The 21,074-nt window shown below is 32.9% G+C and overlaps 1 protein-coding gene across 1 annotated transcript in view; it reads left to right on the forward strand.

Moving 5' to 3' along the window:
- Nucleotides 1-449: 449 nt before the first annotated feature.
- Nucleotides 450-21,074, forward strand: part of LOC128241134 (parapinopsin-like) — a 77,658-nt gene continuing 57,033 nt past the window's right edge. Inside the window, exon 1 of the mRNA XM_052958107.1 lies at nt 450-525. Coding sequence (XP_052814067.1) covers nt 450-525 — 76 coding nt within the window. The remainder of the gene's footprint in view (nt 526-21,074) is intronic.

Here is a 21,074-nt window from a genome sequence, read left to right on the forward strand (position 1 = left end):
ACGAGCAACAAGACACTTATGAGACTATATATAGTAAACTAGACTCACAATTTACAGAACGTGAAATTAGTAACGGCATCAAACACTTAAAACGGAATAAATCGACCGGTATAGACAATGTCTTAAACGAATATTTTATTGAATAAGCCGAACACCTAACACGACCGCTGCAGATATTGTTTAATACGATACTTGGCTCTGGAACATTTCCAAGTGTATGGTCAATGGGAATTATTGTGCCAGTACTTAAGAAACCACCCTCAGATGATGTGAATAACTATAGAGGCGTGACACTAATTAGCTGTTTCGGAAAGCTGTTTACAAATGTTTTAAACAACAGGCTTAAAGGCTTGGCATTGAAATATGAGAAGCTAACGGACGCACAAGTTGGTTTTAAAGCTAACCACAGCACTACTGACGCGATCTTTGTACTTCATAACCTCGTCCAAATGTATCTAGATGAAAAGAAAAAGGTCTACGCTGCTTTCGTCGACTATTCCAAGTGTTTTGACCGGATCTACAGAAGTGGGCTATGGTTTAAACTAATTAAAGAAGGGATAGATGGGAAGATACTAAAAATTCTTAGATCAATGTATAATGATGTTAAGTCATGTGTTAAACATACGAACAGGCTATCAGACTTTTTCGAGAATGGCATCGGCTTATTTCAAGGGGAGATCACTTCGCCGATATTGTTTAACCTATTCGTGAATGACATTGAGACAATGTTACACGATAATATGAACTCAGGATTAACGCTAGACCAGCTGTCAATATTCTTGATAATGTTTGCCGACGACTGTGTTTTATTAAGCGAAACGGCCAAAGGATTACAAAGTCATATTGACATGTTACATCGATATTGTGAACAATGGAAGCTTAAAGTTAATATCAACAAAACCAAAGTTATGGTTTTCCGCAAGGCTGGCCAGATACGACGAAGTGATATATTTACGTATAACGGTGAAAACATAGAAGTAGTGGACAATTACAACTACTTAGGGTTTGTTATGAGCTCTGGGGGGTCCTTTCGTAAAGGTATCGATAATATTGCGAATAGGGCATTGAAATCAATTATGTCACTACTGAATATGACAATCGACTTATATTTACCAATTAATATCACATTTGATTTATTTGATTCTTATGTTTCCTCGATACTTAATTATTGCTCAGAATTGTGGGGATTTTCTACAGCCGATAGCCTAGAGAGACTGCATCGTAAATTCTTAAAAAAGACACTTAATGTGAAAATGAGCACAAATAACCTAGTTTATTACGGTGAAACGGGACGTTTCCCTTTATTTGTTATCAGGAAAGTCAAAATTGTTAAATATTGGTTTAAACTTATGAATTGTTACACCTCAAACCATATAATGTACACTATGTATAACACGTTGTTACTTAGATGTGATCAAGGCAAAAATAATTGGGTGAGAAATGTTAAGGAGATGTTACAATTGACTGGATTTAGTGATGTGTGGACAGTCAGAGACTCTGTGGTCAATGTGCTCCTTTTCATCGAACAATTTAAGCTCAGATTAAAGGACCTCTACATAAGGCAATGGCGAGAAGGAGTTTAAGCGTCGCCTGCATTGTCACTGTTTAGTGCACTAAAACCAAACTTTAATATGTCTCGATATTTGTTAGTTATAGATAATGTTAAACATCGACAAGAGCTTTGTAAACTTAGATTGTCTTCACATAAACTATTCGTAGAACAAGGACGATATACGAACATTGCAAGAAGTGATCGGAAGTGCAATATTTGTGGAAATAATGACATTGAAGATGAATTTCGTTTTGTCTTATATGCCCAACATATAGGGAAATTCGTGAAAAATATATTCCTTTATATTATCGGAGAAGACCGAATATGTTCAAATTTGTAAACATGCTGAATACAACGAAACAGCACTTACTACACAAAATAGCAACTTATCTGATAAAGGCAAATAAAGTAAGAAACTCTGCTATCAACATTTCTGTGTGACATGTTATATTTTGCATTATACACTCTCATGTCAAGTTACTTATTATTTTGTTTTCTGTGTTTCTATCATTATCTATGTTATTGTTTGACTGCATACCATTTACATACATGTATATTTGAAAAAAATGTGTGATTGATAATAAGCTGTACATGCTTACATCAGAATAAACTTTATGCTATGTTATGTTATGACAATAACATTGGCTTACGTTGCATACCTAATATTACTGACTGTCCTATTTTTTATTAAATAATTATCTTACATTAGAAACATGATCCATTTTTCGCGACATATACATAATCCATATGTCCTCATGACACAGAGTGACAAGACCAAACCCTCAGCAAGGGACATTCAAACTGCGAATAAAAAGCAAAATAAACGTCAGCTAGTGGCGTTGAAATATTATCGCGGGTGTTTCGTTACGATGCATGTTACGATACTTGTGCAATAAAATGTTTTCCCCTGCAAAACAAGGGTCGTAAACAAATAGAGTTTGTCACTCTTGCAAAGCTTTGTCTTTGTGAGCAATTCTATCATCATGCATTACAATACGAAAGGAAAACAAATGTTTGAATATGAAATAAAAATACACATTCACTAAAGATATCTGCAGTAAACAAGGATTATCGATAACTAAGATACGTTCCTGAACTGCACCCCTTTACATATTTAATAATTACTCCGTTTAAACAGATCAATAAACTCAAATTGTGGAGTTAATACTGCATTCCATAATTTAGACGCTGTGATTTTGAAACAGAAATTGAATTCACGTGCGAACGATTCCAAGGCAGACCGCAAAACGATAATCTATAATCGGCCCAGGTCGCAAAACTGCAAATCGTCGACTCATGCATATATTCGCAAAAAAACCTTGTACAAATGCTTTTTATAGTAACATATGCTTTAACTGTTTATTACTCATTTTATTTATACAAATACATGTTTGTAATGTAGTTTTATGTACTTTTTATGTTACATGTATCATCATAATGACAAGTTACTGCAATTTTATGTACACATATGGAAGCGGAGCATTTTCAGTATATTTGACAATTGCTTTTCCTCCTTGATGGCGTATTTTCGTGAGAAGTACTTGGGTCTCAAGGGACTCCTGAGCCTCATGCTCAGGATTTACTATTCCTCGTGTAGTTAAGTAGTTGCCAAGTTGACGTTCCAAGATTTCCTTTACGGTGGTGATAAACACCCATACAATGATTATTATATTCAATATGTAGTAAGCATTACAAGAACGTTTACTTCTTGACAATTGCATTTATTGTAGGTGCCTTCCTAATTAGCTGGACGCCGTATTCGGTTGTGACTTTAATTGTGGCATTTGGAAAAGTGGAGTATGTTCCGACAACAGTAACGATATTTCCAGCACTAATTGCCAATACTCCAATTATTTGGAACCCCATAATATATGTAGCAAGGGAACGGAGGACAAAAGATACGGCCGCCAAGATTTAAACTTCAAGAGTTTCAAGTATTATTAATAGTTCGAGTGATAGCAACAAAATACATATTGCAGAGAAGGCGCTTCATGTGGATACAAGCAACGAAACGTTCGTATGATGATTGCCCCACAAAAAACAAATTTGAACTTACTGTTAAACAAAAGCCTTGTTTGAGATGCCTATTTATTATGTAATTTGAAAAAAGCAAAGCAGATAAAGCCCGTCTTGTATATAGAACATTTCCCTGTTTTTTTTTTAAGGGAAGCCATCCTTCATCAATACAAATAACCATGCTTCTACACTTTTTTAAAATTTTCAAAGTGAGCTTTATTTCTTGTAGGTTATTTATCCATTAAATGACTATATAATCATAGTAAATGTCTGTGTATAACTTTAATATATAACAAAACATATCATAATAGTAATTCTGGTTATACTTCAAAATCTATCCATGCAAATATATTATGGTTAATCGGTGCAAATCAAATTGATGTTAATAGATCAAATGAAATAAAACTAATTTGCATTCTAATGATGTATGGCTTATCTAGATGCACTTACACATTTTTGCATAAAAATGTTCAATGGGTTACCGTAAGGCCTTCATTCTTCTTTGCATCAAAATGACTGATGTTTTTACTTAATGCAGAAGCACATCAATGCATTCTAATGATGAATGGCATTCCTTAATGCACAAACACATCATTGCATCCTAACGGTGGATGGCGTACATTAAACACAGGCTTATGTACGGTTTGCCAATTCTAAATTGATAAATATTGAGAAGATGTTCATTTTCACTAAGAGTAATGATCAGCTTAAGCAATTTGTTTTTATCATTTTTGAATATCTTTACTTCGAAATCAAGTTTATGTTGATACATTTAATCGTACACGAATTAAGAAAGTGTCATTATTTATTTATATTTCCTAAATCGTACAAAGCTTGCAAAAGTAATTTTAAAATCACGATCTGCGTAACACTTGGTAAAATAGAATCTTGGTGCCTATTTCGGACAGTTTGCATCAAGACTATTTTCATTTACACTACTTTACTGTCCCCGAAAATAAGCAATGCGACAAAAGTAAATGCGTATTGACTATATAAGTGATGGTAGTGCGTTCGCATTATTCAAAATTTAAAGCGTAACTATGTAACAAATATGCTACATTTTTGCTTGTCCTTTTTTCTCGCTGTAGCTACCGAACATGTTTTGTTATATTCTAATTTTTAAAGACTTCTGAGACTTTTAAAGTAATGATCTGAAATACAATCAGTACAAACTACGTTTGTTTTATTGTGTAAACAGCAAGTTAAAGAATATAATTAGGCGCAATGAAATTAGATGGTTGAGGCTGCTTGGTTTATTGTCTTTCTATTCTGCGTCCTGTTTAGTAACGATATAATCATTATTTTCTTAACACCATTGAACATGTAATGTAAATTAGGAAGACAGCGCCCATTTTGTCCGGGTATCATTAATCAAAAGAGATTTACCAGTTATGTTAAATCCATGTATCATAATAACTTAATATTAATGATGTTCAATCGCCTAGCATGATTTACGACATGTTTTACCCCCTTCTGTACTAACGTTTGGGATAAATATTAAAATGCTTTTGAAAACCAAAATTGATGTCATCTGTTACATGTATCATTTAAACAATCTGTCTCAGCAGCAGTTCATGTCAATTACGAATCACGTGTCTGTGTGAGACATCCCCGACACCTGTCCAAACCGCGATTGGTGCTTGCATCCAAACCCAGAGTAGTGTTACGTGAATCATCTCATCAACTTGTCCAAACAAAAGGTGATATTATAAATGTAATATGTAACCTTTCGAAAACTTGTCAAAACACTGAATCATGTCCTTTGTTTGACATGCAGAATCTCTTTTACTTGCCCAACCGTTTATTAATTTGTCTCGTGTATTATCTCAAAACATATAGAAATCCAAATTGGTGCAATTTATGTTACATATAGCATCTCTAAAGCCCGTTCATACCATAGTTGATGTTCATTTCGTTCTATGTTTCTCAAAAACCTTTCGAAACAATAAAAATTGTTTACATGTTCTTCATTATCCGTCCAAACCAATATTGGCGTCATATGTGTTATGACCTCCTAATATAGTTAAATTCCGAATTGGTGACTTTCGTTTTACTTATGTGATTTCTAAAGCCCATGCGAACACATGTATTTCCTCTGTGTAACAAATATCATCTCCAATGCCTGCGTAAACCCTTTGTATGAGATGTATCATCTCCAAAAACAACTGAAAATCATGTAGAAACCATATTGTTGTACTTTCTGTAACATATATCGTTTGTAAAACCAGCCAAAACCAAGATGATATCCTCTGCCTTTAAAGCTTCATCTTCAAAACCTGTTGAGGCCAAATTGATGTCTTTTGTAAACCGGGTACCATCTCTCATACATATCAAGACTAAAACTGATATCCTTTGTATTGCATGTATAATCTTTAAAACATGTCAAAATTAAAAGAAAATGAATATATCAATTGATATCCTTTTGTGCTACATTATCCTTTTAAAAACCTGCCTAAAACCGAATCAATGTGCTTTGTGCTACATGGATAAACTCCAAGCCATGTCCAAACCCCAAATTTATATCGTTTGTGGTTCATACATCATCTCCAAAAATGATTCAATCGCCTTATTAATGTCCGCCGCTGTGCATGGATAATCCTAAACACCTGACAAAACGTTGTTTTTATCAAGCCTGGTATCTCAAAACCTTTTTCCAAAATCCGTTGAACAATAAATAGATAGTTGTCCTCAAAATGTTTCTGATACCACATTTTAATATAAGCTTCTTGGTGTATCCCTATAAAAATAACGCCGTCAGTACAGGTTAATTGGAAACATTTTCAGTCTCAAAACATAAAATCCTATTCTTGAATAGTAACTTGTTTACTGAACTCACTTAGTTGTTATAGCCGGCTAAAGTCTTCCATTAAAGTATATACCATTGACTTAAGAAAATTAAACAATCCGTTGGTAAAGCTCGACCATAATGTCCGCGCTCAAAATGAAGAAAGAGTCTCTCTTAGCAAAAACGTTCATTTAAATGTTCTTACCATAGGGATTTTTTTAACAATACTTTCTTTGTAGCACTTGTCATTTACAAAATACTATAAAAAGCATATTTGTTTACTTCAGTGTATGGTCGAAATAAAACATATTTCCATGTATTTCGCAGTTTTGCCACTGGCTGTCAAATATATTGTCATTTCATGACAACTTGTGAAATAAAATACCATCATACAAATATAATTGACATATTTATTCATAAATCAGTGCACTCCTTAAATAAAGAACTATAAATCAGTGTTCTGCTTTTGCTAAACAATCATTTTATAAACTCATTTTCATGTAATAGTATTTCACTGATACTTATGTGATTTAGTATGAACATCCACATGCTGTGTATGTATTCTGTTTCATTCCTCAATATAGGAATAACGAGTGTAAGCATATGTTTTCTGAGCGTTGGGATTTAACCTTACCAAACAGCAGCTCTTTCGACAGCATTCATTACGCCAATTACCAAACATACTGATTTCTCAGGAAGCTAATATCTGCTGTTACGCAAAGAATGTCTGAATTTATTTTACAGCTTTAGATTATACGATTGGACATTTATTTTCTGCTACAAAAAGAAACATAACCTAGATTGCACCGGGAAAATATCCATACTGCTTCTAAAATATCCAATCTACAAATAAGCATGTCATTTCATTAGGCTAATGTCAATCTATGCTGCCCGGTGACTCTAAGTTAGTATGGCATTGTTTCAAAAGGTATTGCTGATTGAATATGAACATAGCCAAAATGAGTTAAATTGTAAAATAACCAAATAACAAAACTAAATTTCAGGTAAAGGCGTTGCAGTGTTTCGAGGCTAACACAGCGTATTTGTGTTTATATTTTTCTTGAGTTACACTGCTAACATAATCTTTCTCTACACATGGCAATAAAAATCGTGTTACTAAAAACCGACGAAGGTAAATATTCAGGCATGATAAGTTAATGCATTGCCTACTAAAACATACAGAAAGTGTTGTGAAATTTAAAAAAAAATGTACTTTAAAATCGTGTTAACATAGTAAAACTAATTTACTGCTTCACCAACACGTCTTAATTCGCAATGAATTCCTTTTGTATCTGATTTTCAGGACAATTTTCTCTTCTTTTTTAATTAATTGAGAGCTAAACCCTATTCGTGTAGATCGCATTTCAACGATAAAATCACAAAATTTTAATAACAATTACAAGGACGGAGAGATAATGTATAATGTTCAAATATTAAAATGCTACTTGGACGTGTGCAAAAAAAAAGTATAAACTTCTTTTTAATGCTTCTTCATTAAAGTATGAATATACTGCAACAGTTTAAAGCAACACTATGTTCTCGTCAGTATCTTACTTACCTGATAATTAAATCCGGTCAACACAAAATATAGCTTTGTTCGGACATACGTATATTTTTTTTACTGTTTTACTATTTAGATGAACACAATTTTTTTAGATATTATAACCCTTGATGCATAAAATCTTTATATTTCAATGATAAAAACATGGTTATTGTGCAGTTATCGATGTTTTGCTCATTATACAATGACAGAAAAACTCTGTTGATATTGACACTCTTCAGTGTGTTCTAAAGATGGACTGGATGATATTTGGTCACATTACTCGAATAACCAATTCAATGATAAAATATGTACTTGCATATATATATATATTTACAACAATGAAATTAGAATAAGTTTGATGTTAAAAGGAGCGCAATAAAGTATACGCTTGTTAGATGGTTTTCTTTTAATTTCAATGCATATGTTTAACTCATATATTTGATTTTTTGATCAAAACCAAAAATAAAACAACATATGGGTTGTGTACAGAAACTGATGATAAAATAAAAGCAATATTTTTTAGCGTTTTTAACGAGGGGTCGTGACCTCTTAGCTACTTATTAAAAACCCAGTTATGAAGGCTAATGCGTTTATATTAAAAACACTCTTTTTAGATCCACCAGGGGTTACCCTATATTGTTAAAATGAATAAAGCGCTCACCAAAGAGAAGAAAGAACACTTTATCTGTTTTAATCGGAACACACGTACGCAAATTAAAACACTGTATTGAAACACATCATAGAAACGATTTCCCGACTAAAGGTCAAAACAATTATACACAAGTTTTTGGACAAAGAGAAAGTTAGTATTGTCTCTCGTGTATTTTTTCCGCAAGATTTTAATGCATACTTCATTACAAAGCGAAACACTAGTTTATCACTTTACTACTATCTACTACTTTATTACTTACGCTAGCTAAAAACTAATTATCTTGTCCCTAATGGAAATAACACTTAAGGGTTTTCTCGAAAACAGTTAAGTATTCATTATTATTTGCTCCCCGTCCACAAAAATTAACGCCAGTGTGTAAACAGACTATTTATTACTTATATTTTATTATTGTAATATTCTCGTTCTGATTGTATTTAGTTTTATAAGCAACTATTGTGATTTCGGCATATAAACTAACATCCAAATAACATACCTAAAAAAAGATGAGCTCAAGCGTCGAATCTTGTGAAGGTTGATGATGGATGAAAAGTGATAGTCAGAACGTTAATGTACGTCAGGTCTCAGTCGTCGTCGGTCAAAGTATGTCTATTTCCTGTTAGCTGATTCCCTACATAAGCTTCTATTAGACTGGTTATTTAAATAGATATTAATAGATAAAGTGGCTGGTTTCCAGATCACTACACAAAACTATCTTTGAGGCAATTGTGATTAGCTTTATTTGTTTAGAAAAAAATCAAGATTAACAAAGAACGTTCGCTTAATGAATAAGTTAGTATGTAACGTATAATGATTAAGGGAAATTTAGGCTAGCAGATTAAACAATAAGTTTTTGACTGGCATGACTTGAATTTCATGTCTATGTTTCTCTGTTGTTTGGCGGAACAAAGTATAATCAGGTTTAATATTTTGGCATATATTTGTCCACCTCCTACCCATAATGGGGCGGATTCCCTGACATTCAGAAAAGCCTATGTCTAAAAATAACTTCCGAGCTGCCGCCCCTATTGTTTTAGGCAGTGAAATCAATAACAAATGTTTATGTTTTATTCTGCCTTATCTTTGTGCTTGTTCTTGTGTATGTCCTTGTGTGTGTTCCTATGCTTCACATGTGGAAATTCTTTTCATTGCCTTTGATTTTGATGTGTGTACCGTTTGTAGACTGTTGTTTTGCATTACATTTCCATGAATCTGTAAGATGTGAAGGTGTGTTTCAAGTAAAAGCAATTCAAAATATCATTCGTGATACATTTCTAAAGAAGACGTTTTTTTGTCATCATAATACATTCATTATTTTGCACACATTATCTTGTCTTATGTAACAATTCAAATTAAGTGTAAGGGAAATAATACGATTTGGGATAAAAAGGTATTGAAGTTTAACGCATACTTGTATCAAGCCTATGAATGTTAACATTTGCCAAAATGATTAACATTCCATATATGTTTAATATATATAAATCTCAAGTATTATTGAGCCATGTTGTGCTAAGCTATCAAATAGGTATCAGTATATACCTTAAATATTGCTCGACCTTGAAGTGTGAGTTTTGTACCAAGGAACTAGTTTGATAACCTTTCTCCGTCCCGTCCCAACGTTTGTTAAGCTGACAGATCCGAGGATGTCACTTCGACATTCATATTGATAATATATGTTAATGCACTTTTTTATGTTTGAACGTGGTGTGTATCTTCTTCTGTGGATATAAGGCTATATTTTTAATGTTTGGGAACTAAGTCTGTCGGACAATCGGGCCGATTTAACACCAAGATTTTCGAGTTATATTTTTATTTCAAATTTAATTTCATAAACATGAAACATATTTACATTGGATATAACAAAATGTACAATATCTCATTCATGGTACATGTATAAAATAAATTCAATCTCAACACCGAATGAAATTAGATAAAATAACAATATTCGTTAACAAATAAACTGAGCCCTGAAAACAATAATATAATAAATGAAAGACATTGAAGATGCAATTAATCAAACACAGCTTGCTCCAACATCACCGAAATTCTTAGTCAAATCCTACTCCCAATCTCATCTCATATTACCACAGGAAAGCTTCATACGATTAAAAATCTTGAATGTCTTTTACAGTTTCTAAAAACAAATTTCTCAAAGGATGTGTAGATAAGAAACAGTTTGTCAATATTGCAAAGTCTTCTAATAGTGGAAACTAAACTAAAACGGAGTAATTATTAAACAACACTGAATTGTTTTCAAATATTCGAGAACATTGTTTGCTATAGGCTTGGGTTTTTTTGGAATTATGACCGAAATTTTTAAAAACAAAAGTGCAATGGGAGAATGCTTAAAAATGTAGTTAATATACTACGTATAACTTTGTATGTAATGTGGTAAAATGAATTGAAATTGAGATAGATTTTTTACTGCAATATTTTCGTGGTATTCGTGCAAGGATTAATTAATTGAATAAGTCGCTGTAAGGTTCATGGTGTACATATAACGTGTTTTACGTCAAATAAGTACTACGGACATATGACTCGGATATTCTAAAGAAGCACATGAATGTTTTTAACTTATCATACAAACTAAAAACCTTAACGCATTATGAACTCATATTGATTAGGTGTGTTCACTCGAATAATGTTCGATAACTACATCGAAAAAAAGGACAAGCAAAAATGTTACATATGTGTTACACAGTTACGTTTGAAATATTGAATATTGCCAACGCACTACCAACAATAATGTAGTCAATACTTTCTTCGCATTGCTTATTTCCGGGGACAATAAAGTAGTGCAAATATAAATAGTCTGGTTGCAAACTGTCCGAAATAGGCACAAAGATTATATTTTACCAAGTGTTATGTAGATTGTGATTTTAAATTTACTTTTGCAAGCTTTGTACGATTTAAAAAATGTATATAGATAATGACACTTTCGTAATTCATGTACGACGATGGAATGTATCAACATAAACTTGATTTCGAAGTAAAGATAGTCAAAAATGATAAAAACAAATTGCTTGAGCTAATCACTACTCATAGTGAAAATGAGCTACTGCTCAATATGTATCAATTGAGAATTAGCAAACCTTACACGAGCCTATGTTAAGGTAAGCCATCCACCGTTAAGATGCAATGATGTGTTCGTGCATAAGGGTAAACCATCAGTAAATTGGTGCAAAGAGGAATTAAGGCTTCACGGTAACCCGTTCAACATTTTGATGCAGAGATGTGTTAGTGCATCAGGATAAGCCATCACTAATTAGAATGCAAATAAGTTTTATTTCATTTGATTTATTTACATCAATTTGATTTATACTGATTTTCCATCATATCTTTTGCATAGATTACATTTTGTAGTATAACCAGAATTACTATTATGATAAGTTTTGTTTTATATTAAAGTTATGCACAAACTTTAACTATGATAATATTTCCATAATATGGATAAATAAACTATATAAAATAAAGCTTACTGTGAAATCTTTAAAACAAATTGTAGATATGAAACATTACCAGAGGCATCGCTATTGGTATTGATGAAGGATGGCTTTCCTTTAAAAAAGGAACAGGAATATTTTCTGACGGGCTTAATCTGCTTTACTTTGTTCAAATAACATAATAATAAGGCGTCTCAAACAAGGCTTTGTTTAACAGTATGTTCAAATTTGTTTTCCAAGTGGCAGAGATGCAAAAAAGTGGGCAAAATATTGTGGCATTCATCATACGAGTGTTTCGTCGCTTGTATCCACATGAAGCGCCTTCTCTGCAATATGTATTTTGTTGCTATCACTAGAACTATTAATAATACTTGAAACTCTTGAAGTATAAATCATGGCGGCCGTGTTTATTGTCTTTCGTTGCCTGCTGAATAACACACCTACACATGGAACCTGTTCTAACAGCACTTTTCGAAATAAACTGTGTCTCGCGACATATATAATCGGGTTCCAGATAATTGAAGTCTTGGCAATTAGTGCTGGAAATATTTTTTACTGTTGTTGGAACGTACTCCACTTTTCCAAATGTCACAATTAAAGTCACAACCGAATACGGCGTCCAGCTAATTAGGAAAGCACCTGCAATGAGTGAAATTGATAAAGATAAACGTACATGTAATAACAAATACAAATTGAATATAATTATCAATTTATGGGTTTTTCATCATCACCGATAAGGAAATATTGGAACGTCAACTTGACTTTAAAACGTCAACAAAGATGAAAAGCAATTGTCAAATATACTGAAAATGCTCTGCTGCTACATATTCACATAAATTCATTGCAGTGACTTTCGCCATTATGATGATACATGTATTACTAACATAAAAAGTAGACTTCATATCAATATACATATATGAAAGCAAATACCATTAAAATGAATGATAAACACGAATTGATTATGGGAAAAATGGAGCATAAACCTTACCAATCATCAGTAGAACCGTTACAGCCATTTTTCTATCTCGCTTCACTCGAGACGAACGTTGTTTCAAACTTTGTCGAAATCTCGTCTTCTGTTCTGTTTGAAGCTGAAATGGGAAGTTAAACCTTAATGTAATGGACACTTTCCTTATGAAATGTAGAAAAAACAACAACATTACGCACATGTGTTTGATCAGTAAATGAACTGGATATTTAAATTAAATACATATGTTACTATATAAAGTAACACATTTGTTTGGGGTTTCTGCGATCATATGCATGACTCGGCGATTTTCAGTTTGGCGACACGGGCCGATTATAGATTATCGTTTTGTGACCCGCCTGAAAATCATTCGCATGAGAATACCTGTTTGAAAATCAAAACGTCGACCGGCGAAATTATGGAATGCAGTATGAATTACAAATTAGTGATCAGTTTAAAAAGAATGATCTTTTAAAAAAGTGGGATGCAGCTAAGGAAATTATGTTAATTTTCGATAACTATTGTAGACTGCAAACATCTTCACTGATTATGTGTTAACATTAACTTTATATATATCTTTTTGTTCCGTTATGAGTGTAATGTATAATAATGAAACTGCTTACGCAGACGAAGCTTTGCATTACTGACAAATGCTGCTTGCTTGCTATTTTTGCGCAGAAAACATTGTATTGGATAAGTATTGAACATGCATCGTAACGAAAGACCCGAAATGATATTTCAACGCCACAAGGTCACGTTTGTAAATCCATGAATTAACCAGTTCAACTTGAATCCATGATTTCACGATTTTAACTTCATGAGTTTACAATGAAACAATTCACGAATTCCTGATTTCTATTTTCGATGATTAAATCGTCATGAATCCATGTTTGCAAGACATAAACTTTAGTTTTTGCGTTTTGTTCGCAGTTTGAATGTCCGTTGTTGAGGGTTTTGTTTGTCACTAGGTTTCTTGAGGTCATATGAATTATGTTTTTGGTGTCCGACGAAAACTAGATCGTTTGCAATATGTTAGATAAATATTAAATAATATACTAGGACAAAGTGTGACATTAAGTATGCAGCGTACGTCAATGCTATGGTCATTGATCATTGATTTCATTTTCAGTATAGGCTAGTTATTTATATCACTAAGTCCGATTAGTTACATCGTTATGATCCAATTTGGGAGAGATATTGAAGATAAACCTGTATTCAATGGCATATTTTAACTAATTACAAGAATACCCTTATTGATTAAGTTCAGAGAATTGTCGTCTAATACTATTTACAGTCCAATTATTAACCTCAACATGTAACTCCTCAGAATTTAGAATATCAAAACTACACATGGTAATAGTTTCTGCAAAGCTTGCCTTATTAGTTTTCTTGTTCTCAACCTAATTATTTTGAATCAAACCGTCTAGTACTTAAAAGTTTCAACGACGTATATTTTTGAGATAAGGGAAGATTTTCACAGGATAACCATTACATTTTTTATTTAACCTCCTAATAAAACAAGCGTAATAACTCGATGACGGTGTTTATTTTTTTATTCCCCTCTCAATATTCTTCCGTTACAATGAAACAGTCCTTGCCTTCTTGCACAACCATAAACACTAATATAATATTTTATTTTATGTTCATTTAAGTACACACACAGTATTTCTATTTTTCATTGTTTTCATGAAGATCAACGATATTCTTTATTCAAGAACAAAAGCTGTTTTGTTTTCTTTTCAAGTACATAGGCGGTATTTTGTTTTGCATGTACCTATGTCAAATGACCTCGGCCGACAAGAAAATCAATAGCTCAGTTGTGGAAATATACCTTAAGAAATATCCCTGCATAGCTGTACACTATCACGAAGAGTGGTACCATCCAAGCTAGTATCAGTGCAGACATAGTGAAAGACACATCTGCCACCCTCTGACTTCTCCAGTTAATTGCGCATCGAACTCTTATACCCTCTAATTGATAGGAACCCCAACCTACGGCTGTAAGTACAAAAAAGAGTGAAAAGTGTCTGTTTTAGCCATTTGAATTAGGTTATTCATATATATACACTGGTACTTACTCTATCAACATCTTTCAATGTGAGCTACACAGTTTAATGCATCCTGTGACTAAACAGGTTAGATTTGATTGCTTGTGATCCCATATTAGTTTTGTATCATTTGAAAGGGTTAGAGAACAAATTATGAAACAATGACAAGGTTAAATGCTACAAATGGCAAACAAGGTATATCACTAGCAATAAAGATTTCACACTAAAACCATAATAACTCATATAAAAACCGTTCTGGACACCTATTTTTAAAAGTAAGCGAAATGCCTTCCAAATGAAACCAATATTAGGTCGTATCAATCAGCCTAAAAAACTATAGATATTTGCCAAAACGGCACGAAGAAATTAATTTAAAAAAATGATTCAGGGTAAAATCGTAATTGATCATCAAAAGCTTTATTTTACGTTAATATGCATAGAAATATATCGAATTTAACTGTAGTTTTTCGTAAATGCCAAATTGTATGCGCAAAAATGACGTCTTTAAAATTGTGTCCAGGCCCTAAATAAGCCGACGTCTGATTTGGATAATAAGTGTATGTATTTAGTATATCTTAAGCTACAAGTTCCATTGTATGTTGGTCGCTAGTCAAACGTATACCTTTTTTACCGAGTATTTTCGTTTGCAGCGGAATATTAAAAGTAAGACTTGAGGAAAGAGTCGAAGCTCGACGTAAGTATGTTGACATCAAACATAACAATGCGTGTCTAGAGCTGAGAGCACGTATTCTATGACTGTGAGGGGAGTTTAATCGTTTAACATTGCTCTAATTAATGGACGTTTGAATTTCTGAACTTCATTCCCATAAATATTTACAACCATTAGTTCTTGTTTACTGTTAACAGCTTTACCTTCCTTCGCATATTCATGTTGATTATTTATTAGTAGTTTGAAGTCGTCTTTAAACATATTCTTTGTTTTAGTCTACTCAGTGGGTAGTTTGCCTTGTAACCATTGCTTGAGATGATTATAATCTATTTTATTAAACGTGTGCTGTACATGATAACTTTTAATTTTGCAATATGTATGAAGAGGCTTCCCGTTGTCATATTTTTTCTACATTTTCTACTGTTTTCGTCTTTTCTGTTAAAGTCTTACAAAAACTAGAATGAATATATGACAGAAAAATGATTTCTAAAACAAATGACATATGATATGACGTTTGTATCTCTAGTTGAATTTATGATAGTATAATTAAAATGGTAATTAAAATGGTTTGTATAGATAGTATTCAACAAAAATGTTTCTCAGTCATTTTAATAATATTTTTTCATTATTGCTTGAGAGGAAACGAATTAAAAAGTATGTTTTAATGTATGCATCGTTTGGTAAAAATTATTTCACCTTTCCTTTATATTGTATGGAAATGTCGCTGTTGAAGTAGTAATTGCGTCTCAGCACTTATCAGAGAACATTATTGAAAAAAGACAAGGGGGGAGATTGTTAACATTAGTAATATTAACATTTTAACCTCCATGGTGCGAAACCGCTTTAAGTAATTTATTTATGTAAGGGGTCCTAAGGCGCATGTGACCTTTCGTTAATCTTGTTCTTGGTATTTTGCAATGCATTAGATATTTATGATATTCCAGTTCTATCACCTCCGTTTGTTTAGTCTCCAGTTGGATGAATTATTTGCACAAATAAGGAATGTTCACTAATGTACAGTTGCGCAGCCAGTTTATTTTCCAATCTAAGGTTATATTAAAATGGCTAATGGTAAAATTGCAATGGGTATAATCCGTTTTAATCCTATTATTTCCATTTCAGAAAGTTAAGTAACCAGCCATGCAACAACAAGTATTTGAACTCGCCTTTAAATACTTTCAATCTTAGAATGCAAAGGTCTAAAACCAGGGAACAGCAACAATAATAAAAAAAAATATTGACAGTTTATATATAAGAATTCCTTTACGTTTTGATACCTACGGTCAGAAAAACTCAAGCCTTAATTAACAGTTGTCTAAAGGCTCGCATCCCGATTAGGAATATCCCAAATTTATACCTGGAAATAAAGCCCATAGGCATCCATTAATATAGCATACTATCACGGCTGCAATAGCTTTTTTCTTCGAGAAAGCAAATCCTCTTGGTTTAACAATGATTACGAAGCGGTCAAATGCTATGGCGGCTAGCAGTGATATCTGAGTGATTCCAAACATCGTTGTTGCAAAACCGTAGTAAACACAACCTGCACAATATATAAAAGAATACAATTACGCAGGTGTTAAAATAAATAATCAATTAAAGGCAATGTCCTTAGAGTGCAAATAAATATAAACAACAAAAATATATCGGAATATAGATAGACAAGTCCATTGGCCAAACCGTTTTCTAAAATATTGTTCAGCGGAACACTGTTCTGGGTTTTCCCTAAATTGGTCGGGGAAGGAAAAAATAAAAAAAAATGCAAGGAAACAAATGTATCGGTAAATACATGGAAAAGCCCATGCCCAACACGTTAACGTAATCCCAGTGTAAAGGCACACTATGCTGACCTAACAAAAAGCAAAAAAGACACACACAACGTCACCAAACAACAACGGCACGTTTCCAAGACATCAGAATATCATCATTAAAAATTGTTTGTGCTACCGCATAGATAGGTTTATGAGATTGCAGTTCATCGAGACAAAGGAATAATGACCTGTGTTATCTAAACATTTCTAATGCGGTTTAGTATCGATAAAACCACAGAAGTATGTTGTTTACGAAGACTTTAAGTAAAATTATAAAATGTTTTATGAAAACAAATATATGATGCGGTTTCTGTTTAAACCACAGGAGTCTGGCCCCAATTTCTTGAAACTTCTTAAAGGTCTTGTATAAAAGGGTTAAGCTAAGCTCAATATTTTTATTATTTGTGTTATATATACTTCTTAAGATTTTTTAGACTTCAAATAGGAATGATCTTTATGATAATAACAAGAAAATATTTTTCATTAATCAAAATTGAATGTAAATATGTATTTAGCTTATTGCAATGAGCTATTTAAACCTGTTAAGCTTAAAATGTTTCCAGAAATTGGGGCCTGCTGTTCTCTGCAACCTCTAATGAAATTAGGACCTGTTTAATCAACTAACGTAAATTTCGGTTGCTTTTTTTATTAATTTAAAACCAGTTGAATGTTCACTGAGATATCTAGTGAATTTAAGAAAAACATAATGCGGTCTTTTCAATTAAACTATAATGTATAGGTATCTTGTTGTTTCGAAAACACATTGCTTTCCGGTAATTGAGTTAAAAGTTTGTATTTCATACTTTGACTTTCCAAGGAAAATTTTACATTTAACGATTGGCACACTTGCGATATATAACATGAGTGTTTGACTTTGCTATATTTTGTTAGAAAACATGCCAAGTCAAACCAGTCAAGTTAATTTGAATGTTTACCCCTACAAAACATTTAACTGTTCAACCTATATACTATATAAAAAAACTAGGGATGTTTATCAAGAATTGTTAGGTACCGCCTCGAAACGGTCAGTAAAATGTTATTTTACTGGGGTCACAGTTTGTGTGCACAACCTCACTCTTATCCCAACAATCCCGAATAAAGAAATCACTAAAACTAATCACTTCGAAATGCTTTTAGATACGACACCTACATATATTTTGTTTAATAAGTGTACAATTAAATTTCGTTTCTTAAATTGTACAGTAGCACTGCACTTAGCCTAAGAACCGCCATTTGACCATATTGCAATACAACAAAATGTGCAAATAAACAAACAAAAGACAATGAGTATGCATTATGTGAGTGTCTTGGTAATTATTCTTCATATAAAAATTGACGCAAACTATGGAAAATGCATATTCTATTTCCTTAACATCGCTTTAAAGAAAGCAGTATTTTAAGAATCGCATTTCAACACTATTTTTTAAGCACTGTATAATGTTACGACTTTATATTTTAACATTATGTGTTTTCAAATGCTACTTAACACGCGTGATATATTTTTATCTAAGTAATACACACGTCATAATACTTCAGAAAAAGATACAAACAAAATGTAAATACCTGCCCTGCTAAATTGCCATGCTTGCGTAAAAGAAGAGACCATAATCATCCAATGTCCACAGAGGCACATTCCGACGTCTGAAACTGCCAAACCGACAATAAAGTAATTGTGAAACTTGTGTAGTCGACTGTCCTGTATAAAAACATACAAAGTCAACGAGTTCTGCATCAAACCAATTATAAATATTAGCAGAACATAGATTCCATAAGCAACATACACAGATTTGGCATACTCTACTGGAACTGTAAGGTTCCTTCCTGAAGCAAACGTAACGTGATCTCCTACCCCAGACATTATACGAAAAGGAACAACCTTGATCAATTCACTTGAAGAGTACATTATATTGGATTTAAAGCCAGTTGTCCAATTCCATCAGTTCTTCTTTTTCTCACTAGCATGAGCCATTGTATGTATAATTTAACAGTTCTCAAATAAATATTTCACAGAACATACCGCTGCAGCAATTTTTATCCTAGTTAAAGCCCTCCGATGACACATTCTAATATTGGAAACCAATGGAAAGCCGTATCTCTTGCGTTCACTGATACCATAAAGCAGTTTTCATACGATGCGATAGCGTTGGCAAAGACATTATAGGTCTTGTATTGCATTTGTAGTTTTCAGAGGTTATCTTGTTGTTGTTTATGTCATAACACAGGATAACCGCATACGGGTTGAGTATGCGTTTTCAAAAGCCCACGAACATCAGTCAGTAACCAAAGCGAGAAAATAGGAGGAGCAAAATATGTGTCAGTTTCATGCCTACAGACACCTGTTGCAATATACTACAAGTTTGGTGTTTTCATCTTGCTGAAAAATAGAAAAATGATAAGAGCATATATCTCGTTTGGCTTAAGAATGACCGTTCATTTTTTCAAATGACTTTTATCCACGCCGTTTTGACACTGCGCTGAATAAAACCTATTTTAAAATGTAATTGAACACTAAATGGCTATTATTCCGCAGTTGGCCATATCAGATGTTAGAAAACGATTCTGTAAATGAACATACCTTCACTTTTTAAGTTTGCGGTACAGTACTTTGAAACAAGATTGATATGTCTTGCCAATTGTATGGTTGTCTGGTGAGAAAATTCATCAAATTAGTTGTATTAATTTTGGTTGTATATAAGGTAGTAATGTGTGTTTTGATTTTTTGTTTAATTGATTGACATAGTATCCTAATAATAAACACGATACAAATGCGAATCTTATATCAATTGTCCAAACTCTCTGGCTGATAATACTAGCTATGGATGAAGGATCATGTTAGCGCATCGGCAATATTTCGATTTTTTTTGTGCCGGACACCATATAGAGAATATTGAAGAACGAATGACATACATTTTGCATCCTTGGACGATTACCCTTAAGTGAACCCCATATAACGCTGAAAATTCCAATGAAATAACGCCAACATTTCTTAATAATGAGGTATTGATGCATTTGTTGTATGTTATGTGTTTAACCTTGCAATTGGGCCTGTTAAGTGTGTGTTATTAATGAACCTTGACATGCGTTCAAACAGCTAGTCCGTTTGCTTTCTGTGCCTTTCCGTGTATTTGTCATCGTGTAAATGCCAAAAAAGTGTCATATTAACTGCAATAAACACCGTTCATGGACGTAAAGTATCCTTAATGTATATAAAAAAACAATTGAAACCAGGCGAACGCTTCTTACACACCGTTTTTTTCAAGTTCATGTTCAATCGCCTTAGTTAAGAACCGTGTGTGACAAAAGGTATTGAAAACAGCTAATCTAAATCGACACCAATTATTGTTATTGGAATGGATTGCCAGTGGTTTAACAAAATGTTTGTCCTTATAGGTTCATTTTATAGGACTTGCATTTGGAGATACATGATACAAGCCCGTTAGTTTACGTCCTGAATCTTACGGTATCTTGTGACATGGCATGGGTTGACATGTTCAAAAACTTTATTAAATTTCGGCAATTTCTTTTCATCAGCATTTCACAATCACCAGCTTCAACGTGACTTATGTATTGTCATTTTCTTACACCGTTGA

Source organism: Mya arenaria, chromosome 7, assembly GCF_026914265.1.
Source record: "Mya arenaria isolate MELC-2E11 chromosome 7, ASM2691426v1".
In the NCBI taxonomy this organism is placed as follows: domain Eukaryota; kingdom Metazoa; phylum Mollusca; class Bivalvia; order Myida; family Myidae; genus Mya; species Mya arenaria.